This window comes from Taudactylus pleione, unplaced genomic scaffold, assembly GCF_031769625.1.
Source record: "Taudactylus pleione unplaced genomic scaffold, aTauple2 ptg000046l, whole genome shotgun sequence".
Taxonomy (NCBI): Eukaryota; Metazoa; Chordata; class Amphibia; order Anura; family Myobatrachidae; genus Taudactylus; species Taudactylus pleione.
Genome location: NW_028284448.1, coordinates 9080048 through 9106599, shown reverse-complemented (window position 1 = coordinate 9106599; position 26552 = coordinate 9080048). Strand labels below are relative to the sequence as shown.

General features: G+C 42.2%; 1 protein-coding gene across 5 annotated transcripts in view; it reads right to left on the bottom strand.

The window, feature by feature from the left end:
• LOC148537665 (uncharacterized) overlaps nucleotides 1-26552 on the bottom strand; it is a 259972-nt gene that overhangs the window by 143108 nt on the left and 90312 nt on the right. For 4 of the 5 annotated variants that reach the window (XM_088460467.1, XM_088460468.1, XM_088460466.1 and 1 more), the window contains 8 exons: nucleotides 24958-25069; nucleotides 18820-18869; nucleotides 8652-8822; nucleotides 7155-7272; nucleotides 6085-6247; nucleotides 3923-4061; nucleotides 3618-3771; nucleotides 1251-1346 (listed from right to left, as the gene is read on the bottom strand). In XM_088460467.1, the coding sequence (XP_088316593.1) occupies nucleotides 1251-1346; nucleotides 3618-3771; nucleotides 3923-4061; nucleotides 6085-6247; nucleotides 7155-7272; nucleotides 8652-8822; nucleotides 18820-18869; nucleotides 24958-25069 (1003 nt within the window). The remainder of the gene's footprint in view (nucleotides 1-1250; nucleotides 1347-3617; nucleotides 3772-3922; nucleotides 4062-6084; nucleotides 6248-7154; nucleotides 7273-8651; nucleotides 8823-18819; nucleotides 18870-24957; nucleotides 25070-26552) is intronic. The other variant, XM_088460469.1, reaches the window with a different exon arrangement.

The following is a 26552-nucleotide window of genomic DNA, read 5'->3' as shown; positions in this document are numbered from 1 at the left end:
TGAGAATGATAATAGACAGGAAAATTGACAGGCCCACACAGCGCCCCCTGCCCTTCAGTGCCCTGGCACAGATCGCACCACCCTAGTTACGGCCATGCTTGACAAATTAACCTTTCATTAATGTACAAACTTTTTATTCAGTACATATAGTTGTGCTATGTTTTTATTACCCTATTGCTATCTAACTAGTGTGTATCCTAGTGACTCTGCTACAGAAAAAAAAACATTTGTACACTGACAACTTCTGTTATTGTAACATCAGCAACCCACACAGCCAAGAGAGTATATTAGGCGAGCTCACACTCCCATGTCAGCAGGTATTTAATCAGTGAGGACACGCACGTCACAGAGCTATGAAGAAGTAAACAGAAGGAGTGAAATAGCTCAGGAGGGGAGTGGTGCGGAGAAAGGTCACACACACACTGTTCTGGGTCAGTCACAGATAACAGTCTATATTTGAAAGTATTTCAATCTTTTTAGAGTCTATTCCAATTCTCCCATTCATTGTGCAGTGTACACATATGTACTGTATATATACACTGAGATATAAAGAAACCAGAAACTTATTTCATCCACAGTAGTGTGTACAGTAGTTTGGTTGATAGCCAAGAAAGAAAGGAGACAAAGGGCCTGATTCAGAGCCGCTCGTTCGCACTGAGCGATGTTCGCACAACTGCGCATGCGGATTGCATTACGCATGCGCGAACCAGTCAGTGCGGCCGAAACTCGTTTGTTCGCAAAATAGCGAATGCCTGCTATTTTGAGTGACAGGAGGAGGCGTATGTGGGTGGCAACAGGGGAAGGTGCTTGAAAACAGGGAGTGGAATTCAGAACGCAGGCGTGCTTAAAGGTCAAAACGGGCATTTTATGGGTGTGCATAATTAATACAGCAGCGTCAGCGACCACGTCACTTGTGTTTTTTTTATTCAGAACTACTCGCAAAATAGCGGTTGAAAAAACCAACCACAAGAATAGCGAGCAGTTCATACGCTGGTCAATGTACTCGATTAATCTAATAAATAGCGGACATGACGTAGGATGCGAGCGGCCAGGGGGCGTATTTTTCAAAATTTTCGACCGCAAGTTTTGCTCGCTCGTTCAGACTTAGAGGCGTGAAGAGACCGCAAAGTGCGAACGGTTCATTTGAATAGCCACTCCTTTTTTTAAACGAACGACCGCAAATAGCGAGCGGCTCTGAATCAGGCCCAAAGTGCAGTGATACAACAGGAAAATACTCTCTGATAACTCACCTGCATATGGCATCCAATGGTGTGTAGCCCATGAATCGCCAGTGGAAAATGTCCCCTATCAGCCAGAAATGTCCTCCATGGATAAAGCATGAATGCCTACAAAAAGATGGGATTATTTTTTAAATATCAGGACAGTTGGAGTTACATTTCATAAATGTGGTTTACTGCTATAGATTGGAAGCTTAATAAGTAGCAATATTTTACATGTGATCATATTATCATCTGGAGATCATGCATGTGAGAATAACATAACAATTTACCAGAAAAACTACATGGAGTTTCAAAATAAAAGTAAGGTCTTGTGCACACAAGTGTGTAAGTTATTTACATCTGAGTTTTCTTCATTTCTGCCATGCACATGGGCATGCTAGCGAGCTGATGATAGGGGAAAAGAACCGGTCCCTCTTCTGTCATACTCATTGCTAATGGCGCTGTGCATTGTAACAATGACTGTCCTTAGAGATGAATGTCTCTGGGAGCTTCTGCCTTACCTCCATACACCTGTCTCTTGTCATTGTAGAGCTTATGAGCATAACAGGGTATATAACAAGAGATGTTCTTTTGGGTACTGTAATAATTATGCCAATATAGAACTACAGAAGTTTCAATTACACTCAGAAAGCCCTGCGTTACATATGTAGTTTTCACTAGTATGTAAATCACTGACCATATCATGTGAGTGAAAAAAAAACAATTACCTGTGTGAACAGGTGCCCTGGGGGAGAGGATAATGGTAAAAATCAATCCTTTGTCTATGTCTGCATTTGGCAGGATGCTTAGCTGGCACCTAACACAGCAGGGGTAAGCAACCAGGTGTCAGTGCCAAATGGTGTGACTGAGCATAAGTAGGGACCAAAGGGACCATTTTTGATCGGTTTTAAAATATATATATATTTCTACAACAGTTAAAGGTTTCCAAAATCATAGAAATATACATGAAGTCTGTAGGCTAGCCTGGGGTGATTTGGGAACCCCTGGGATGAGCGGTTTGTGACAAGTTATGTAACTACCTTATCACATACCCCAGGCTGTCTTGTTTGAAGTAATTTTACAGAAGAAATTATGTAGATTAATGTGGGCATACCATTTTCTTTGTGGCTGCTACCCGGGAAAAAAATTGTTTATTGATTTTAGGTTAAAGGTTATATGGGCTTTCATTACATAGAACCTGGGTTATTGACCAGCCAGACAGTCATCATGGAGCTGGTCATGACATCACTATGGAGATGTGGTGTAGATAACAGTGAGGAAGCATTGTCAGACCTTGGGGATTAATCTAATTGAGAAACTGCACCTTCATTATCCATTGTACCCCCAGACAGATTAGATTGAGAGGGGTATTCAATATGAAACGTTAACTTCACTGTCGAAGTTAACGTTTCATATCGGAGTTTTTACCTGCGTTAAAGTATCGGGCACGCTCCCGCTTATACCCGTATTCAATATAAAATTAACGAAAACGGGAATCTCCGAAGTTGGATTTGCGTAAAGTTACGAATTTTTCCTTAAAAAAATTGTAAGACCCCCTAAAGTAGTAAAAACATGGGGGAACACTATGGGTACCCCTGTTTTAGCCTTTAATTGAAAGTCAGCGATTTAAATAGCCGCAGCAGGTGTTTTTTTCCGACATTGAAGAAGTGATGCAGAAGAGCACTTAGGTTATTTTTTTCGTTTTTTTAAGTGGTCCCATCAAATTTGGGGTACATGAAAATAGGTACTAGCATATTTTGATGTCCCTAAAGTAAGTTTTTAAAAATTCTGCATTTGTGCACCTGCCGCTATAAATCTATTCTAGAAAACATCTGCCGCATACTTGCAGAATAGCCCTGAACCTATTTCCCTATTGTTGAACAATTTTTTCCCATTTTTTTTTTTTTACACCCCAATTTTTAAATTAATTTTTTGGGGTGTCCCTATTTTTTTTAAAAAACTTTTTTTTGACACAGTTCATTTTTAAATGTCATTCCCAGGGGTGCAGGCTATTTTTTTTAAGCCTGCACCCCTAAACCCCAATTCTGCACTTTTTTTTCGACACCTATTCAATGGTGAAAAGTTATCCCCGTTTTTTATCAAAGACTTTTCAAAACTGCGATAAGTCTTTGAAATTGAATACGGTGTAAAAGTCAAACCTGCGATATTGACGTCAAAAGTGCGATATTAACGCAAAAACGATGTTATCGCTCCCATATTGAATACCCCTGTGAGTGTTATATTCTGTAAATGTTTCCTTTTTCTTTGAATTGTAACACCTGTTATGTCTTGTTTTTGTAACTAAGCATTGTATGCATTTTTGTACATAAAGTTTCTTTTAGCGTATTTCATGCAGAGAAAGGTAACATGCAGTATGAAAGGTATACTGTTACTAACTCTGTGGCTGCGTGGATCATGAGGTTGTGGCAGAGGCATCTGAGAGGAAAATGCATTTCTGACCACTGAGTCACTCAGCGCTGTTAGTCCATGAGACATATTTTCTGTTGTAGTTCTGAAAGCAGAAACATTCCCAGAGGACAGCAATGCTTCCCTATAGGACAAAGCAGCAAGATATATTTAAACTAAATTTTAAACTTTAGAAGTAATAATCATCTACTTCCAATTCCTGAATATTAAATTATTTCAAGTAATTAAAGTCATATTTTAATGTTCACGAAGCACGGTGAATGGCTCCTGCATACCGGATCAAATGGCGTACAGCTGCATCAAACTGTAGGATCATGACCTCACGTTGTAGTTGTAGCAATAATGCTACTTCTTTTGGGTCATGAGAATTGTGGAGGCCATCTACTAACTTCTGTATTTCCCGCAGCTCTGCTCCTGTAACAAATTTAAAAAAAAAATAGTTTACCTGGGAAACACTATAATTTATTGTGTTATGCTGTCAAAAATGAAACAAACAGAAGCGCAGTAAAATACATTTGTCTCTTTTATCCTACGTTACTATTGTAGAGTACTTTCTAGCAATTCTTGTGTCAGATGAGGCAAAGTAGCTTTCCGTTCTTCTATTCATCTGCCAGGTTTACAAATGCTGAGACATATTTACATTTTTGGGGTATTTGTTGTTACCTGATAATAGGATATTCTTTTTTTGAGGACTTGGTAAATAGTTACACAGTTATTTGACAGGTGTTTGTGCGCCAGTTGTGCTGGAAAGGCCTCCAGAAGAACTTAACTGAGGACACTGGATCCCATCTGTAGGAAGCCATCACAACCTTTCCGGGATTGAACCATTTGAATCTGAAAATATTAAAATTGGTCCATAGAGGCCATTGCGATAAGCTATTCAAAGCACACTATATATTGACCAATTATGGCCTGCTGTGGAAAGCCAGTCACAGCTCACTATGTGATGGCTCTGAGCACTTGCACCGGTCACATATTTATGTCACTGCTCCAAGTGTGTGAACCAGTTCCTTGGCTGACAGGGAAGGTAGCTCTCGAAGAATGAAGCATGCTGCAGGAAAAGAAAAGGAGCGCCACACTTATGGTAGCAGATGCTGACAGAAGAGGAGGCACTCCATACAGGTTAGAAGAGATGCCTGCTTGAGAGAAGTAGCAACATGTAGAAAGAAGATTTCAGGAGAACATGTCAGAGAAGAAGGAGCCATTGGCCAAAAGCAGATGGAACATGTCTGATCAAGAAGAAGAACAAGACCAGTAAAGGTAAAATAACCAATATTATTCCCCCACCGTCTTTTATCCTGTGTAGAGAAGGCCAGACTTCTCATTTGTTATTTAGGCCCAACTAAGCCACAAGGGTTTTAGCCTCTTTGCAGGCTTTACCATGATAATCAGACTGGCAACTTTCCTACAGGCATAGCCCCAGGCCACTAAAAGACCCTTGGCCTCCCCTAGTCATATCCCCTGGCCTGCTCTGCCATTATTTGGTCACTCTATTAGACCATCAGAGAGTAAGTCACCTAGAGGATGGCATTGTATAGACCCACTGTGCCACAATTGGTATGAGCACTTGGTCTGTAGCCCTAGTCAGGCATAAGGACTGGTGGCAAGTTAGGTTTATACACAGAGCTTTCACAGGGCTGTTCCTCAAGATCTACGTGGACTGCTTTTATATTTTTCTACCAAAACTAGGTGGCACACAGTTTTCCTGTAAAACAGCCTATTTAAAGAGATTGTTAACTCTTTTTAGGCCTTAATAGTTATTGGCAATATAAGTTTTCATGTGTTCTTCTGCAAATAGGACCCCTTCAGTCAGAGTCAGGCCCCAGTTAAGCTAATGGTATGTTCCTGTTTGCTCAATTTTGTATTGTATTGAATGCTCTCTGGTTTTGATAAATTGTCACAAGTAATTTACATATTTTGTCTTGTGGGGTCTGTTATTGTGCTGTAGTTAGATAGGGTAGTTCACGAGACCTAGCTGGTAGTTAGTTGCACAGTTTGACTGGCCACATAGTTGTGTTGTTAGGATCAGTGCATCTTGTTAGTAAAGGGATGGTTGGAAAGTCTATCTGGTACATAGAATAGTACTTTTGTGGAAGGGCATTGTGTTTTCTGCTGGTGAAATCCATATGAGCAGTGGACATAGATTAAAAGGATGTGATAAACTCTGCAGTACAGTAAATTGGATCAGTGTTGCACGCAAGCCTTGATAGCGTAGTGGTGTAGCCAGGTTTTGAAGCAAAGAGTAAAAACAGGCACCAAAGGGGGTGTGGCTACATCATGCCATGGAGTGTGACTGTGTCATAGTAGGTGTGTCCACACTCTCCAGAGTAATTTAATTGGTGCACACAGTCGAGGCACAACACTCTGCTGGACCAGCTTCCCCCCTTTAATCCAGACCAGTGACCTCTTAATATATATAACATGTGTCATGTATTACCTATTCCTTCTGTGCCACCCCAGTCAGCCGTCAGCTCCCTGTTTAGCAAGCTGCTGTAACCACTGCATGAATTTCCCAGTTGTGCAAAGCTGAGTATGTAAGAGACAATGTCATGCAAGGCAGCTACAATCTGCAGAGTCTGTAACAATGCCCGGTATGCAGCCTACAAAAGAAAGAACAAACTGTAAGGAAACTGTAAGGAAGACCTTAAACAGGTTAGTTTGGTTTTGTAATCTACAGTACAAGAAATTGTGACAATTTATTTTGCTTCACTACAAACTGAATCTTGTATTCTTCTCACTACACAGGGGGAGATGTATCAAGCCTTCTAAAAAGTGTAGAAGTATTCAAGTGAAGACGTTGCCCATAACAACCAATCAGCTTTTGCCTATCATTTTATTGAATGTATTTGATAAATGCTAGCTGGAAGCTGATTGGTTGCCATAGTCAACTTCAATTGTCCACTCTTAAGAAGACTTGATACCTCTCCCTCATATTTTAGGGCTCAATCACAGGTAGGAACTGGGGTAACAAGTAAAAACTCATGAAACTGAAGCTGGGTACACACCTGGACAAACAGGTGACCCAGCGACCAGGTGATGCGATGTAATAATATATTGCATAGCTGTACACACTACACAATCCTCCATATGACGATGCAATATATCATTACATGCTTCATGTAACAATACCTCAACGTCAGATGGGACGATGCAACCACCTAATTCATAAATCAATTGATTGGGTGGATTTGCCCGTACACACTATACAATGGTCTTTGCATTCTGTCTCTGACCGCAACATCGGACAATATATTGTATAGTGTGTACCCACCCTTCAGACACCTTAGTGAAATACTTTTTATGAGTTCCACTGCTACCCATGTGCGCAAATGCTGGCATTGTGGGATTTAAGCTGCCTTAACGGATTTCAATCATATCATGGCACAGTTTGGATCTCACATCTATTACAGAGCAAAGGCACAAAGATAACCATAGCCACCTATACTGAGATTCTTTCCTGTTTATTACCATAAGTTTCAATTATCACCGGCTACTGTTCCAATATACCTTTTCTGGGAGCATTTTATACATGGCAAGGACTTCCGATGAGTAAGGGATATACCACAGGTTAACAAACACTTGTCCATCCTCTGTCAGCAAAGTGTGTGGCCGTTCCTGAAAAGTTCTGTAAATCAGAAGAGATGCAATAATTGGAATTCCTAAACATCTCAAGTTGTTGCTCATTTACTAGATAATGTACTTGTCACAAAAGTAAATGAAGTAATGCAGTTACCACCAATGTATGTGCTCTACAAATATAAAAATAATAAGCATCAAATTCATATTAATTCCTGGATTCCTAAGCAACCGTGCACTTTTCTTAGTCACTTTCCATACAAAGTATTTAGGAAGAAGTTATATGTTATTATTTGCAAATGGATCAGAATTTAACCACACTTAGACCAACCACTATTGTACCTGATGGTTTGTGTACAACTATGATGGTGGGAAGATTGCACATGAGCAGGACATGTTCTGCGCATGCAGAGAACTGGTCCTGCATCATCGCATGTCCCTAAGCCGCAGCCTGTCAATCAGGCTGGAGCTTAGGGGGAAACTGTGTGACGATGCAGGACCTGTTCTGCTCATGCGCAGGATCTGTTTTGCGCCATTGCACGCAGCGTGCCCGCTGTTTGGGAGTGGGGAGGGGGCTGCTACAGGGTCCATTTTACAAAACGTTGACATGTTGCTCCCATTTTGGAAGTGTGCGAAGGTCAGGGTCTGCATCTTCCGATGCAGATTTCCTGGCTCCGACAGAGGAGTTCTGCTGGCCATTATAGGCTTACTCAGATGGTCAATGGCTGCAACACCTCCTGTCAATGCAAATCTGAGTGTTGCTTCCAAAGATGCAGCATCAGATCACCATCTGAGTAAGCCTACTGTATGCTTACTCAGAATGTCCGGCGAAACTTCTTTGCCGGGCTAGGAAATCTGCGTCAAATACACAGAGCCTGGCCTCGACATGCCCCTGTTTTGTAAATTGGACCCCGTTGCCACCGCCAAATGGTAGCAACCTGTCAATCAGGCTGTGGCTTAGGAGCACTGCGTGCGACAACGCAGAACAGTTCCTCGCATGTGCAGTCTTCCCACCATCGTAGTTCTACACAAACCATCAGATTAGTGTACAACTATTTATCAGGCCCTGAAGCTGGGTACGAACTAAATGATGTGTGTACCCAGCAATGCGACCGTCGACCCCCCCTTACAGTAGACGATCCGGTGCCTGACCGCCCGATATGCAAACCCCTGCCGCATCCAGCTGCATGGGGTCGTCAGTAGCATCGTCAGGTTCAGATGCATGTAGGGCCGACCTGACGATGCGGTTGATGACCCTGCGGGAACGCGCACGGTCCGACATAGTGGGTACACACTTGAAGATTTGAACGATTTGCCGTTCTGATCCGTCAGAATTGGACAAATTGTTCAAAATATCGCTAAGTGTGTACCCAGTTTAAGACTCCATGAAAGCTAGCAATAATATATACAGAGTATACAGCTGAAAACCTGGGATCTGCCTGAAGTGCTTCTTTAACTCCTGACTTTCTCTCCTGAGGCTGTCCAACGATGAAATATGTTTTCCGAATTACTGGGAAGTCTTCCAGCAGCTGCTTCAAGCTATTGCAGTAAGCAATGATCTGTCCTCGAAGTGAGTGGGTAGCAATCCTTCTGCTCAACCTAAATGGCACAAAGAACGCAGATTATCCTGGAACATGCAAATATAAGAAATCTGTTTGGAGATACAGATGCTAAAAATATACATCTTGAATAAATTATTATTACCATGTTATGCAGGCTGAAACACCACTCACACCCACTTGACGTCGTTATAATTGCTTTCAGTTAGCAAGTGTCATCAAATTATGTTGTATCAACATGCACCAAAATGATATTCCAAATAAAAAGTACACGGCAAGAGTTGGGGCACAGTTCTCACCCAAGCCAGGTTCTTTGGTAATGTTTTCAAATCAAATGTATGCTTTGCTTCCTGTATTGTCTATAGCAGGTTTTCCCAAACTCCGCCATTACAGTCCAGGGGGTATATTTACTAAAGTTCAATTTTGTACTCTGTTCGATTTGCCATTCGATTTTGATATTGGATATTTACTTTGGATTTTCAAATTGAATACTCTCCAAACAAATGGCCTACATGATAGCTATGAAATAGCTCCATTCTTGTAATCCTGCACATTAACTCACTTTTATTGTATTGTATTTTATGCACTTAGTCTGCATTTTTATTTATTTAACATGTGATATAACTACTATAGTTTTATTGTTTTTAGAGTTTTTATGGTCTCATTTTAAAGTATTATGTAGATTATTTTAGGTTCCTATTTATTCTTCCATTCTACCTCTGCTATCATTATACACATATTACATTGGCAATGTAATATCCAATATGTGCACATTTGCATTAATTAAGTGATTATATTAAGATAATTTTGCAAAATGCTCAGCGTTATAGGTCTACTCCTTCATCATGTTCCCCTCCCCTCCCCCCACATTTTTATACCTGTATTTTATACAATTTAAAGTAATTTGCCTGCAGGTAATTTAATGTAAGAACATATGGTGTTTGTTATGTTTTTAATTATGTTTATTTTAATACTTCGGTGTTAATATTGATTAAGTCAGGTGCACAAACCACTGACTTACTTGTCACTCTGTGGTTAATCCACAAGATAGCCATGTTTGCATCTAAAAGTGTGTTTTTTCAAACCAACAAAATTGCCGCCACCTAGCTGGTATAGGTTTTCATCCCACCAACAAAATGGCCACCGCAACATACAAACGGACGCCGCCGGTCTTGCCTACGACATCTAGCCCCACATAAACACGGCCAGACTTACATCCCAGCCACCGACACACGCGGAGGCATTTCTGTAATCAAACTCCCCCGTACTCTCGTGGGAGAGCGCAAACGTCATAGGTGAAATCATACAAAATGGCCACCATGCACTGCGCATGCGCAGATGCAGTTTTCGTCGATTTTTGGTGCAAATTTTAGAAGTAAACCTCCCCCTATTCAGGGGATAAATAGAAGGCAGTCCACAGACCCATTATCACTCCTGAAGAAGTTCCCAGAGGACTAATCGCGTTGAGGCAGAGCTGACCCAGGCTCTCTATCCTTTCGACATTTACCTAAGAGGACTGGATACCATTTTAAAAGATCAGCATAATTCCATTCCTTTTACTATCATTTGTATGTTCCGAGTATTGTCTCCCTTTACTGTTGTACCCAATAAAACCTGTGTCAAAATGTACTGACGAGGGATCATTTGTATCTAGCTCGTGTATATTGATCACATACGTTCCTGAGAGGGATTGGAACAGAGTTCTAGGAGATACGTGGAAAAAGACATACTACAGGCTATAAATATAGCATTATCTGGTACGCAGCCTCTAGATATATAGTCACATCATCCATTTAAAGAAACTACTACACTATATATCTTTCATTTCCCCCATGGGCTTGCAGGAGCTCTTCGCAAGGTGATCCAGACGACGACATCCCATTTACTCCATCCAATGTGGACCATTTATTTTTGAATTCCAGATAAGCTTAAAAGATTTTCTTTTCGGTACGCACATTCCTTTTGAGCACTGGTTGCTAAATTATTTAACAATATTACACTATCAGGCACATATCTTCTTAACCTTTTTTCCAGAATCACCCCACCTGTTGGCCAAAAGGAGCCCCAAGAAGACTGCTGCCGCCTTTAATTCAAGGATCAGTGACTTTTATTTGTCTATATCACACTTTATGATCACTCATTGCACTGGATGCACGTTATTTATATATTAGTAATTTATTACTATAGCATTTAACTCAGTTTGAGGGAATTGTTATTTATTGTGTGCTGTCCCTACACACTCTTACACACACACACACACACACACATATATTATATATATATATATATATATATATATATATATACACACACACATACATATACATATACACACACATATACACATACATACACACACACACACATTTAAGATGAGCATATTATATTTATGAAGAAATTATAAATCACTCACTTTTCTAGAGTGTGCACAAGTTGTCACGACCAGGGTTTCTCGGCATGCTGGCCGGCAGGTATTACCTGTGAAAATGCTATAGCGAGCGGCGTCTGGCGGTGCTGCTGGTATCTGGTGGGGTGCATTGGCTGCGCGTAGTCCTGTGCGGGCATATTGTCACTCTGGTCTGGTTAGGCCTGGTGGTGCTTCCGTTCTTCTCTGGCATGGGCGCCGCCATCTTGCCTCTGGCCTGTCACAGTGCAGCACTGGGTATTTAAGGGAGTGCCGAGCTTCCTCTCATTGCCAGTGCAACAAGTTTCTCAGCGAGAGCTGAGAGAGAGTTCCTGTGCTCATTCACCTGTCTGTTGGGATCATTACCTAGCCTGCTTCACTCTGCCTGTTCCAGCCCGCTGGCTCCTGCCTCCTCCTTTGCCTCTCCCCTGCTTGAGTACCTGTGTCAGCTGTTACCCTACACCTTGCCTCCACTTGCAGTTTCCCTGGACATTATTTCTCAGCTTGCCACTCACTTCAGCCTCACAAACCCTGGAATACTGGACTACCTTCTGTTATCACTACCTGGACTTTTTCCCATTGCTTCACTACAGTTTCCCAAGTGCAGTTTAGTGCTATACCCGGACTTTTTGTTTTTCCACATTCATGTCTGTTAAGTCACTCATTATAAACTCCACGTTTATTTTTAAATCTGCTTCAGTGTCTGCTCCTTTAACCACTTCGGGCCCACAACAAAACCAGAACCTCATACAAGTGTTTCCAATATTTCCCCATGTTAATTAGTGTGCATGTGATACATTTGGCCCAATAGGAAGTAATGAGTAAGTTAAGTTCTATTTTGCATTCGATTTTAGCGGGGATTTGATGTTCAATTTTGGAAGGGATTTCACAAACTGAACACACCATCCCTTCTTAAAATTTAAGGGATTTTGCAGATCTATTTAAATTAGATTTTAGTCGAGTTTATCGATTCATAAAATTGAATAACAAATCGAACATTTGTAAATTTACCACCAGGTTTTAAGGATATCCATGCTTGAGTCCAGATAGTTAAATCAAATTGACTGAGGTACTAATTAAGTCACCTGTGCTCGAGCACGGATATCCCTAAAACCTGGACTGTAATGACAGTTTGGGAAACTCTGGTCTATAGCATACAATTAAATATTAACAACTAGAAGACGAATAATGGTGGAATTTCTTAGCCTTTTACATAGTTTTATTACAGCCATATAAAAAGTTATAACATTATTTTTGGAATAACAAAGTCCATTGTGTTATATTTTAAGAGCAACACAAGATCATATAAATTTATGGCAATTCAGAGACTTTTTTTTTTTTTTACCTTTTAACTTTTCTGCTTAGCCCAATAATTAATATGTGACCATAAATAGATTTCCTATTACTTCAAATTATTATCAGGATAGTGCTTAACTGGACCAATCTGGGGCAATATGTGCATGTGATACCCATCTAAGCAGATCACACATGCTGAGGCCTGTTCCACTTATACAATAAAAATATATATAAAAATATTAGAAAAAAAATCTGAAATATTTTAATGTGATTAACAATTAAAAAAATCTTTACTCAAATAATAAAGCATGATTTTATTTTTAATTTATTGCCATCCAGAAATGGCAATAACACTGCTATCACAAGCGGGCACCTTTTGATAACTATGGAGAAGCTGTACCTCCAGGTAAAAATGGGCTTACTCTCTGTATCAGGGGTTTCCACCTCCAGTCTTCAAGTGCCACAAACAGGTATTGTGTGAAATTATTTCATTATGCACAGTTTAATCTATTTTGTTGAGTCAGTAATTATCCCACCAGCTTTCACAGACAGAAATCCAGAAAACATGGGAAAACTTGAGGGTTGAGGTTACGAACCACTGCTCTATATGATAACTAGGCATGTAAATCAGGATAGAAAACTAATGCAGCAGGAGTTACATCTATTAATTTAGATAAATTAAGATAAGTTGAGATATATTGTGAAACCTGTAGTCTATTATTTAACAGGAATGGGTTTGAAGATAATTTCCATTCAGAAAAAAAGTGCAGAAAATATTATCTATATTGTTTATGTATTAGTAAATATAGTGTGATCCTTCATTTAAAAACAGGCTGCATTTGGCAGCATGGCATCGCTAATGATATCGCCGGATTGGACTGCATGTACAGACGACTGGGGATATCGTTAACGACCTGCGGGAGCTCGCATTGTTCGTCGGTAAGTGCATACACACTGGACGATTTGAACGATATATCGTTTAACAATATAGTTATCGTTCATATCTTTCAAATAGATCGTCCATTGTGTATGGGGCTTAAGAGATAAGCGGTTAATTATGTAGCAATAACGACTCAGGTAGCTTAACAAGGCCCTGGGGTTTATTTGTAGAAGTACAGTCATATACACTGTTACAGATATTTGTCCAGCAATGGAGTGGAGCCTGTAGGGGAGAGTGCAGAGGGCTCACCAGTCAGTGACTGTCCTCTTTCAGGGTAATGGTGCAGGGCTCTGGAACAGCGGATGAAGCGGGGTAATGTTGTGGGTCTCTGGAGCTAAAAGGAGGACATCCGTCCTCCACCATGTCACTCATACACAGTGACAAGATGGCGCTGAGCATGAACAGATACACTATTGGCTGCCATCTTGGTTAGGGAATGAAAAATTAGAGTTAGGGTCCATAGGGTCCACAGGATTTACTTTGGGGTTTGAAGCTCCCAGCATGCACAGGTCCTCCTCCCTATATACCCCGACCCCAGCCACAGGCATTCAGTTTGTAAACAAGCCTAACAGCAAGAGACGGAAAGTGGGGTAGGAAGTACAATGTACCCAAGAGACACTCTCAAAATACGAAGAGGGAATCAGGGATACAAAAAAGCCAGATCCCAACTGAGGCCAGGTGCGTCAGGGAGGGTGCCCTGTGGACCCTATGGACCTCAAAGAAAAAGAGTTAACTGAGGTTTGTTATACCAAAACTCTAATTTTCTTTTTCAGGTTCCACAGGATCTACCTTGGGGACGTCCTAAAGCAGTTCCCTTAAGGGTGAGGACGCTCCTGAGCAGAGAGGAGAAGCCGCTGCCCAAAAGAAGCATCCTGGGAGGCAAAAGTATCAAATGCATAGAATTTGATAAAGGTATGGACAGAAGACCAAGTGGCTGCCTTGTTCAGCTGTTCAGCTGAGGCGCTATGTCTAACTGCCCACGATGGTCCCATAGACCGAGCAGAATGTGCTGTCACCTTGTTTGGGACAGGGAGATCAGCCTGCGTATAGACGTGAGAAATAGTCATACGCAACCAGCGAGCCAATATCTGTTTGTGAAATCCATATAACACAAAGAGCGCATCTGATTTCCTTATGGAGCTGGTACAATCCATGTAGATATGTAGGGCACGAACCACATTCAGGAAAGCTTCACCCTTTAAAAGGTGGGACTACAATTTCTTCATTAATACATTAATATGAAAATGGGATAGCACCTTTGGAAGGGAACCCGCTCTAGTACGGAGAACCACTCTATTTTGATGAAAAATCAAATATGGGGAGTGACATGACAGTGCTGCCAAATATGAAACTTTTGCAAACTGAGGAAATAGCGAGGAGAAAAAGTGTCTTCACTGTCAACCATTTAAGGTCCACCTTATCCAAGGGTTCAAAAGGAGAAGTTTGCAGTGCCCTGAGAACCAAAGATAAATCCCACAGTGCCACCGGAGGGACAAATGGACGTTGCAGCTGGAGAACCCCCTGCAAAAATGTTCTAACATCTGGCAGGGAAGCACTTCTGCGCTGAAACCATACTGACAATGCAGAAACCTGAGCTCTCAGGGTAGCCAGACGAAGACCTAAATCTAATCCCGCCTGAAGAAAAGCAAGCACTCACAAGACCCTGAAAACTTAGGGTCATATTTTCTGTGGGAACACCAAAGAAAAAATGAATGCCAAATCCTGTGATAGATGTGGGCCGAAGCAGGTTTCCTTGCCCTCAGCATCATCTGGATCACAGAAATAGAGAAACCTTTGGCCTTTAAGACTGAAGACTCAAGAGCCATGCCGTCAAAGCCAGCCGAGATAAATCTGGATATAGGCAGGTACCCTGCACTAACAAATCCGGTTGTAGAGGCAGTGGAAGTGGACTGTCTATGGATAGACCTGTCAGATCGGTGAACCAATGTCTCCTGGACCAGGCAGGAGCAATTAGTATTATCCTGCCGCCCTCCTGCTTGAACTTTCTGACGACCCTTGAGAGGAGGGAGATTGGAGGAAACAGGTATGCCAACCTGAAGTCCCATCTCACCGCCAGAGCATCCACGAAAGCGGTCCCTTGTTCTGGACCCGTACCTGGGGACCTTGTGGTTGTGGCGTGATGCCATGAGGTCTATGTTTGGTAGTCCCCACTTGTCCACCAGGAGTTGAAAGATGTTCGGATGAAGAGCCCAAACTCCGGCGTGTATGTCTTCACAACTAAGGAAGTCTGCTTCCTGGTTGAGGACTCCTGAGATGAATATTGCAGAGATTGCTGGAAGATGGCATTCTGCCCACAGCAGAATGTTCGTCACTTCTCTCATGGCTGCCGGACTTCGTGTGCCTCCTTGATGAATGATATAGGCCACCGCAGTCACGTTGTTGGACTAAATCTGGGCAGGCCTGCCCTGAAGTAGGTCCTGCACCAGAATGAGCACTCTGTGCACTGCACGAAGCTCCAAAACATTTATCTGTAGGTGACTTTCCTGATCTGTCCACCTTCCCTGAAAGGTGTGAAGACCTGTCACCGCTCCCCATCCTCGCAGACTTGCATCCATGGTGAGGAGTACCCAACCTTGAACCCATAACGGGTGACCCTTCTCTAGATGAGTCATCTGCAGCGACCAAGCGAGGGAGAGCCGAACCTCTGGTGAGATGTGGATCATCTGAGACTTTATCCGATGATACCAACCATCCCAACGAGACAGAATCCATTGCTGCATGGACTTGTGGTGGAACTGGGCATAAGCCACCATGTTGAATGTAGACGCCAAGGAACCCATCACCTGCATTGCTAAGTGAACTGATACTTCCTGCTTGCAAGGTAGACTGTGCACACGAGATTGTAGTGATGCAATCTTGTCCTCTGATAGAAGAATCCTCTATCCCAGAGAGTCCAGCAGCGCCCCTAAGTGCACAGTTTGCTGAGTTGGAGAAAGAGAAGACTTTTTCCAATTGATTATCCAGCTCTTGTAGGCAGACAATGGTCATCTGGAGATGACATTGTAACATCTCCTGAGATTGTGCTAATACAGTATCAGGAGGTCGTCCAAATATAGCAGTATCCTGACTCCTTGTCATTTGAGATGAGCTGCCATGACTGCCATTATCTTGGTAAATACCTGAGGAGCTGTGGCCAGCCCAAAGGGTAGAGTCTGAAATTTGTAATGTTGCTGATCTACCGCCAATCTCAGAAATCCTTGGCGAGATCATGCAATAGGAACATGCAGCTAAACATCCTGCATGTCCAGGGAGACCATGAAATATCCTGGCTTCATTGCCAGCATAATTGACCGTAGAGTTTGCATATGGAATTTGGGCAAATGGATTAATCTGTTGAGAGACTGCAGATTCAGGATAGAGCGATGTGACCCATTTGGTTTCCGAATAAAAAAACAAATTTCATTAAATAACCCCTTCCCTGTTGCATCACAGGAACGGGGATTATGACTCCCGACCTCAGGAGGGCCCCAATAGCCTCCCGGAAGGCCAAAGATCTGACCGGGTTGTACCAACAAACATCTGAGGAGGATGCCTCAGGAACATGATGGCGTAACTATGAGAGACCAACTTTCGAACCCAGGCATCCGTAGTCATCTGATGCCAAGCATGAGAAAACTGTAGAAGTTGGCCTCCCACCCTGAGACCCCCCAGGGGTAGGCCCAACCCATCAGGCAGTGGGCTTATCATCCAGTTTGGAAGCAGGACAACTGGTTGACCAGGATTTCCTTGTCTGCTGTTTTCTTTGGGAAGCATCCCATCTAGAGGAAAACTGTCCCTTTGCCCTACTCTGTGGGCGAAAGGACCGAGCTGATGACTGCCTATACTTAGGGGTAGTCGTAAATGGCAACCCCGCAGATTTAGATGTCGCCAGCCAAGACACTAGGTCATCCAGCTCTGGTCCAAACAGTACCTTCCCATCAAAAGGCAAAGATTCCAGGGCCTTCTTGGACCCTGTATCCGCCTTCCAGGTTTTTAGCCAAAGGGTTCTTTTAGCCACTACCGAAGTTGCTGATACCCTAGAAGCTAAGATACCTGTATCAATGACCGCTTCCCCCATATACATAGCCGTTTCTTGCATCTGCCGCTGGCGGCAATGTCTGTGTAAATACGCCAGCCAGAGCCCGCCTCCCACCCTCCACCTGGCGCTCTTGGGTTAGCGCTCAGGGGGAGGGAAGGGGCTCGGCTATGTGTGCAGCACAGTACTAGCGCTGGGCACAGGGAAGACTAGCGCTGGTCCTGAGTAAATGTGTAGCGCTGACCGCACTCACTGCCGTCAGCGCTACATTGGCTATCTAGGGCAGGCCACTACCGTAGTCGGTGGCGCCCCCCTGCACCACCGGTCCCACGGCATCCAGGACACGTGCCCCTCTTGCCCTGCCCTAGTTCCGCCACTGCTAACACCCCACTCGCTACAAGCTTCTCCATGTTGCACACACATTCTTAAACAAAGCATCCTTGTAGCAACCTGTAAAAAGGTGAGGTTAGTCATAAAAAAAAAACATAATAAAATCAAGCAAAATTGGTTTGGCCTTCCAAAAATAACTGTCTCATGGGAGTGTTATGGGAGTGAGTAACCCCTAGGCTACCACAAACACCAATGGTGCATTGGATGGTGTGCCGAAGGTGTAGTGTTTACCACAGTCCACAGATCCTGAAAGTGGGCATCTCAGTGCTTGTACTCTACGGCGCACGCTGGTGCACAAGGGTAAGGCTGAGATTAGCATTTGCATATTTCTTCTTCCGCTGTTGAGGCAGCGGTTGTACTAGCAGATGCATTAGCGTCCATCTTAGTGGCTTTGAATCATGCCCTATGGGCCAGATTCAAAGCCCCACGCAATGACGATGTTCACATAGTTCAGCAATCAATTGCAACTGTGCAAAACTTCTGAAAAACCCTATGACACATGCATTACACAAATAGTACAAACATAGGTACTATTGTGATCAATTCAGACGGTATCAAGAAGGCGGTAGATAAGTGATGGTCGGTAACTGGGAGGTGTCTAGGTCCGGTCAGGTAGCACTTATGGGAATGCCGCGGGGCATGTCAATGCAAGCGACTGTGTTCACAGACACACAGCATTAAGCATAGGAGGCCATGGTCAGACGGAGAAACTGCACCTGACACAGGGCGAACAGTGATGGTACACCGATCAGTATGACAGCATGCATGGGCGCTACAAGTTGGTGTCTCAGTCAATGCACATTCGGCCGCACAAATGTACCCAAGGAATGGTGTTTGTAGGCCATTTGCATATACTCGCAGACAGGGGACTGCCAATAGACTCTGCTGCCTGCCACTCAGACTCAGACCTATAGTTACGTTTCCTTTGTCACAAAGACTGAATGAACAAATTGCACTGATAAATCCCTTACCTGTGACAGTAATCTCTTACAAGTTCTCTTTTTATTTTTTCCACCTCCTCCTGCAATGTAAACAAGATCATTTTACTGGTGTTTGCTTAAAACAGTGTTAAAGGGTACCTCATGAACAAATATGTATATAATATATAAATCATATCAATTATTTACAATATGTATGTATACACAATAGCAGTAATGTAATTGCTTATATTATTTAGTAAACATTGCAAATTTTAAATTGCCCTGTTGTTACGTTGCGTGCGTCCTGCTCAATACAGTCACACATCTATCTGTTTAAAATTTTATTTTTCAAGTACATGCACACTGATTTAATGTTCCAGGGAAATGTGTTTCTTTTTTAATATTTTTTAGGCTTAAAACAGTTATAAATATTCTCAATACTGATATATTGGGCACTTTGTCACGAAAATACCGTGACTAGTGTGCGGAGGGGATTCGCAGGGACAGAGCTTTATCGCAAGCTCTGTCCCTGCAAGAGATTTGTAGTAAATCCCTGTGATATTGCCTGAATTCGCAATGCGAATTCAGTCAATAATATCACACTACAATCTGCATTACAAATGCGGATTGTAGTAAATAGAGCCCTTGAGAGAAAAAGAACATCTTTTGTGAATATGTTATGAAGATTAACAAAACAAAAACAAAGAAAGCATTAATTCCTACAATTGAAGCTGTATAGCTATATCAAAATGATCGTACACCAGTGGTTCCCAAACTTTTTTGCATCACAGTGCCCTAGAGAATCAGCTTTGTTTTCATGGCACCCCTAGGCCAAAAGTTTGTTATTGAGAAATTCAGAAAAAAATGTAATAATGTAAATTGTTCTTATATGCCGTGGTGGTGGACAGGTTTGTGCTTCTATTTGTCCACATATTTACATTACATTGACCATAAATAATTTGATTTGGTGCTGGGCCACCAACCTGAGGCACCCCTGCAAGTGTCCCGAGGCACCCCAGGGTGCCACGGCGCACAGTTTGGGAACCACTGTCATACACCCTTCTTCAAATCTGCACATTATTTATACAACAGACAAATTACCCAACATTAAGCATGAGCATATGTGACAGTGCTCCTATAAATCAGCAGCTTGTAGAACTACATTCATCAGTGCTTACAGTAATTATTTTATGTATGAATTTATCAGTCCTCACATCATATGTCTCATTCCTCTTTACAACATTGATTCAGTTAATTTATGTTTGAGTGCATTCTTTGACACACCATCACTGCATCTCTATGGGCAGGACTTTGACATGGCCATTCTAAAACTTTGATCGGTAAATGTACTAAGCCTTGGAGAGAGATAAAGTACAAAGAGATAAAGTGCCAACCAATCAGCTCCTGTAAATTTTTCAAACACGACCTGTAAAGTGACAGTTGGGAACTGATTGGTTGGTACTTTATATCCATCCATCGTTTTCGACATCAATCCTCGCATGAACATGCTGGTCAAGCTGCCGATAACGACAGATTGGCCATGTTAAGGGATGAGGGAGGGTGCCTACACTGAACGACATATCATTCAGTGTAGGCACTGCAGGGGAAGAGGAACGACTGTACGATTACAATGTTGTAATCATACTGTTGTTCCATTATCCCATTATATGCTAGTGGATACGCACCTTTAGTACAGTACATAGACCCCTGATTGTTTTCAGCCATTCATTCATATATTTCCTTGTGTGTTTAGGAAAATTGTCTTGGTGCGTGATCCAATTTCAGGCAATCAGTTGTTCTACAAATGGCCTCCTACTAAAATGCTCTAAGTTAAAGATGAGTTAATGTTGGACCAAATGATTTAGGCGTCCAGATCCTATAGCTGCAAATCAAAGCAAAATGATGATCCCCACCATCATGAGCTTGACGGCTGCTTTGAGGCTATTGTGGTTGTATGGCGTGTTTGGCCTTTAACAGAAATGGCATTGTGCTTTAATCCCAAGCAACTATACTTTGGTCTTGTTATTTAGAAGTCTAGTGTTTCACTCAAGTTTTCAAACTTATGGTGCATACACACGTTCAGACTTTCTAGATCAACTATGAACGATGTGGACGATTTTACCAACGATCTCATTAACGATGAATGATTTCTGACCGTATATAAATAAATGAAATTGTCCAAATCTGACTGCAAACACAATCGATTTCAGATATCGTTATCTGACATGCGTGCACGCGCATCGTTGGTCAATGCATGTCAACGATGTAACAATTTTTACAATCGTTATCGTTCATATCTTCCAGAAAATCTGACCGTGTGTACCCTCCATTAAGCTGTACTGCAATATTTCTCTTTGGATAGAATGGGTTTTGTACAGACTAACACTCCTTGTTAGAAACACTTGTTTAGTCTTTTTCTGCTAGTACAGCCAATTGTACTACGAGATTTACCTTAATGGCAAAGGCCTGTAAATCTATGGATGTAGCTTTTGAGTTCTTTGTAATTTCTCAGAGCTTCCTATAGTCTACTCTTATGGGTTCTGCTGTTATTTAGAGATAGTAGCACTTCCTGATAATAACGAAGCACAACTGATTGGCTGCACCTGGCTGTTATCATAATTGACACATAAGTATTCAGGGTGCACTTCATAGATACCTAGGGGTATATTCACTAAAGTATAGGTTCTTAGAAGTGGAGTTGTTGCCCATAGCAAGTAGCAACCAATCAAATTCAACTTATCATTTATCTAGCACCTTCTAGAAGATAATAGCTACAATGATGGTTGCTATGGGCAACAACTCCACTTTTAGTAAATATACCCCCTACTCTCCATGAGTGTTCAGAAAACTCCCAAATTAAGGCAAGATCTTCCAGTGTCCAACAGAGCAGGCAATTCTCCTATGAGCTGTTACATGCTGTGAGATGTGTAATTAGCCAGGTGACACAAACCAGGTCATCAAATTACTGCCCCCCCTCCAAATAAACCCCTAGTGGCAGAGGTTATTATTACACAAAAGCAAACATACATTTCTCTGCAAAATATTTCATCAAGCCCATAATATTTCCTACAGCTATCCTCCTGGAGCCAGGATAGGGATACCGTAGATGGCTTCTTCACAGTAACTTGTTTTGTGTGGAATAAAGTTAAACAAAAATCTGTCATGTGTTATTTCTCTCATGAGATTGGATTGATCAAATCCAAGTACTTTGCCGAGGGCTAGACTGTTAAGTATGTCTTAATATATAAACACATACAATTACGGCAGCGCGTACATATTTTTTTCCCAGGCTTATCATTTTATTTATGGATATTTATATATGTCCTATTATTTTTGTTAGAGTTTTTGAATGTTATTTTGTAGTTTTCATGGTTAGCACCTGTAATAAGAGAGTTTGCCGTAAGAGGATGCTCAGCTGCCTTTATCTTTATTTTCTCCGTTGGTAAAATGTTTTCAACTAGATTTGTTCTCTATAAAATAAGTATTTGGATCTTTATGTTATGGTCTATAGCGCCTGATTCAGAGCCGCACACAAGGCCAATGTTCACTTTGTTTATCAATTTTTTTAAATTATCTTGCAATGCAAAGTGCAGCATGCAGAAGCGTGACTAAACTGGAGTGAATTGCGCAGAGTCCCAGACGCGGCTCCTTATATGGGATCCAAAACCCGCATGAATCAGACGCTGGGAGGATGATGCTCGGCCTCGATCCGATATCAGAGTCTGGCGGAAAACCCTGAGCCAGGAATCGGATGCGGCTTGGATTAAGAAGTTCGGAGCAATCCGGATTCATGGTAATCCGGACCGCTCATCTCATAGTATATGTGTTTATCAGATGTGTGATATTGGTGTGACCTGAGTATAGTGATAAGTGTGTATGAGGCGTCTGATGTCAGTGTGACCTGTGTATAGTGATCAGTGTATATAGGGTAAGTAAATAAAGTAGTATCAATGGATCAACGGATCAACGGAGAGGGGCCCCAAACCAGTATTTTGACTAGGACCCTATGGAGTCTTAGGGCCTGATTCAGGCCCTAAGTGTGCAAGTGGGAAAACATGCAAATGTCAGCTTGAGCATTCCTCTTGTGTACTTCTGTGCGATGGACTGAGTACCCTGCAACGCCTACTTTGCATATCTGAGCAATGCTCCACTGCGCTGGTGGTTCTGATCACTCCACCATTGGTGCACCATTCGTCGCAACATAGACTCCTTGAGCAGCCCGTCTGGTGCACAGCCCCCCATTGCAACTTTCTCAAAGTATGGCCACTGTGGCTGCGATGCTGCAAAAGATATTGCAGCCGCATGCTGAAACACACCAATGACACTACCAGAACACGCCCATGCCATCTCCTATTTTTGCCATCACTTTAGGTCACCTGCCAGTCTCCTCCCTGAAACGCCCTTAGATCGGAGGGGCCGTCTGAAATCATAGTGATGCCGTACGTCCTTGCACACAATGGTTTGTGAGAGAGAGTTTTCTAGACTTTTGCATATGTACAGTAGCAATTAATCACGAAACTGCATAAACATTGGTACTGCATGCACCTCTGATCAGGCCCTTAATTCGGCTCTGCTGAGAACTGGCAGTTGTACAACAATAGAAAATATAGCATACAACGAAGAACAGTAGATTGTGTATATTGCATAAGTACAATCCAAATAGAAACAAATTCAAATGTGATTTTATCAATGAGACTTGAGGACTGATTCAGAGATGGATGCAATATCAATGTTGGAGGCAGTGGAGAGATTTTTTTGCCACAGCGCATGCAGCAAAGTTGCACTGCACAAGCACAGCAACAGATTAGCGGTGGCGGTTACAAAGAGGATTAATTTGCTAAGTGAGTGACAGGCAGTCTGCATTTGGGGGAGTGGTTAGGAAAACAGAGGCGGGTCAGAACCATTTTCTGGGCATGCTCTAGTGACCCTCTGCAAATTACTTTGTAGCTGGAGAGGCTCCGACGTCTTAGGAGAGCTGCTCTGTCTGAGAGCATAGACGTACTCAGAAGTTTGATGTGTGACCAATGTTTCCACCTTTGTACGTAACTGACAGGTGTGAACCATCGGAGGTGGGCGTCTCAGTGTACAAAACATCAGCTAAGTCATTAGCATATTTTTCGTAAAGGCAGCTGAGTACAGAATCGCAGTCGCGACAGGATTTGCGTCCATCTCTGAATCAGGCCCTAGGGCCCTTATTTCAGGTACCTAGGGCCCTTATTTCAGGTATGCCAACATAGGTCTCATGTTTAATGCCACTCTATATACCTGTTTATTGCTGTAACTTTCCATAACCAAACCACACTGTAATCCATTCACCATAGTATAAAAGTGCTTAAAGTATTAAAAAAGTATAAAATAATTTGTCCTTTATTGCACTAATGGTTAGATGTTTATAACATGTAAATAATAAATGATTAGTATAAATAAAATATAACACTGAAGTGTCCTGCATCTCTATGGCATAGGTCTGGCCTTTTATGGCCTATTTACAAATCTGAGCCTGGCCATTGTACAGGTTTTCGTAATTATATATGGTACGGTGAGGTATATGTATAGGATAACTATGTGATACATGAACCACTATAATTGCTTATACATCGGAGACTATGGGCGTGACTCATAGGGGGACACTAGCTAGCATCACAGCAATCCCCTAGTGTAGTAGCCTGCTTCTGAATGTTCAAGGACTGAGCTGCTCACTTTCAGCATTCTCTGCACAATTTAATGCCGCCGGTGATACTTTAGATGCCACCATCGGCGTACCATTGCCCCTTACACCAGCCCTATGGCAGGTGCAGTATCACAGTCTGACTATGGCCTCCGTGGCTATGTATTTGGGCACGCAGCTGCTTTCAATGACACAACCGCGATGTTACCATAACACACCCATGGGACTGACTTTTTTGCGTTCACTTGTAGCCACTTTCCAGTCACCACCCAGGAACGCCATCACTTTGCCGCCTTATTTCTGATACCGTCTGTCCCGATCGCAAAAGCATCTTTGTGTGTACACTCTGTATAACGGATGCGTCATAGGGGATTTCAGAATTTTTTGCGCATGTGCAGTTACAAGTAATTACTCAACTACATGAACATCGGCGTAGTGTGCGAATTGCGTGCGCCTCTGAGTCAGGCCCTATGGCTACATTGTATATAAGCATTTTACATGATACTCCTGCTCCATCTTACAAGATTTCTCATTGTAGTCCCCATAACTTGTTTCTTTTGAAAAAATGTATTAAGCATTGCATCCCGGAGTCCCACTTTCTGTAACTGGATTGATACAAATGCTTCTGGGAATCTAGAATAAAACAAACATTGAGATATATATGTTACATATGTTCCCCATTTGTGAGAATTTTTGGCTAGCACAGTGGGGAATTATCATTCTTATTATCATACCCTTGAATTTGGTTTGCACAATGATGAAGGCACTACCCATAGGATTCTTATCTTGCCACCTCCTCTTCAGGTTTAGATGCACCTTGTTAATAGTAGAGATCATAGAAGTGGACCCACCACTGTTCTGTTCACCAGAGGGAATGCTTCCCCACAATCTACTCCTCAAACATATAACCATTATGTAGCCAAATTTATGGTCATATAACCATTATTTAGCCAAATTTATGGTCATATAACCATTATTTAGCCGAATCTTAAAATAAACCTGGGGACATTTTGTCCATAATTTATTTTAAGCCACATCCACTGTGGAGACAAGGCAAATCATGCTCTATATAAAGTTAAAAATACAAAACTGAAATTAATGTTTTATATGAGTAGGGCACAGATCACTGCATCTTAGATCAGCTCTGTGCTCCTCTTCCCCATAATCATCTCACAAAAATCTATTCAAAACGTATGAAGACAGAAGGAAATTACATATTAGTACCAAGGTGCTATCACACCTAGGACAGGGATGTTTGGTAAATCTACTGGAATACCAGATCAGTTGCTGGATTTAGTGAGTTACACTGCTATTGCTGACTCAACATCTCATCATCCTTTTGGTGATGTGGACATTCTGCTTAATCGCATCAGCTTCAGTGATCATGGGGAACAAGTATCCAGGGTCTGTGTCCACCGGTGAGCAGGATGCCAAACTTATTCCAGAAAAAGGAGTCACCAAATAAAAGTAACAGTAATATCATTGTGGCTATTTAGGTAGGTAGATAAATAATCAATTGATCAAAGGTGAATAATCAATAATCAGCCTACTGGATCGCTACTACACAGGTCCCTGCAGTCTGATCTTCAAAAAGAGCTAACCATTCACATGTCAAACTGTTAATGCCTGGCTAGTGGGAGCACTATGAATGGTTGATAGCTCCAATCATTCCCTAGTTTCGTGTTGGAAAAAACTGTTTCTAACTCATACTCTTCAGCACGTCACAGTCTTACGTTGGAAGACTGCAGGGCCTATAAAGAAACTGTTAGGGTCTACATTGTGTCACCACCAAATTTCTGGGTTCTCAAATTGTCATCACCATTGATTCTGTTTCTAATTTGTACACCTGCCAAATATCCAGGGAGTGAATTGTAAAGCCACATTCATGAATAATTCATCAGAGCATTGCCACAAGCAGGGCTGGCTCCAGGGATCGGAGCACCCTGTGCCGGCCCCCTCCAGAGCGCTCTATCTTTCCGCGTGCAACCAAAAATGGGGGTGTGGCCTAATTACCATGGGCCACAACCCTACGTGACGTTATTAGGGGGTGAACCTCACTAGCTGGTCTTCCCCCAGCCCTCTCCCGTCACTGAATGGATGCTGCGCGCATGCGCGC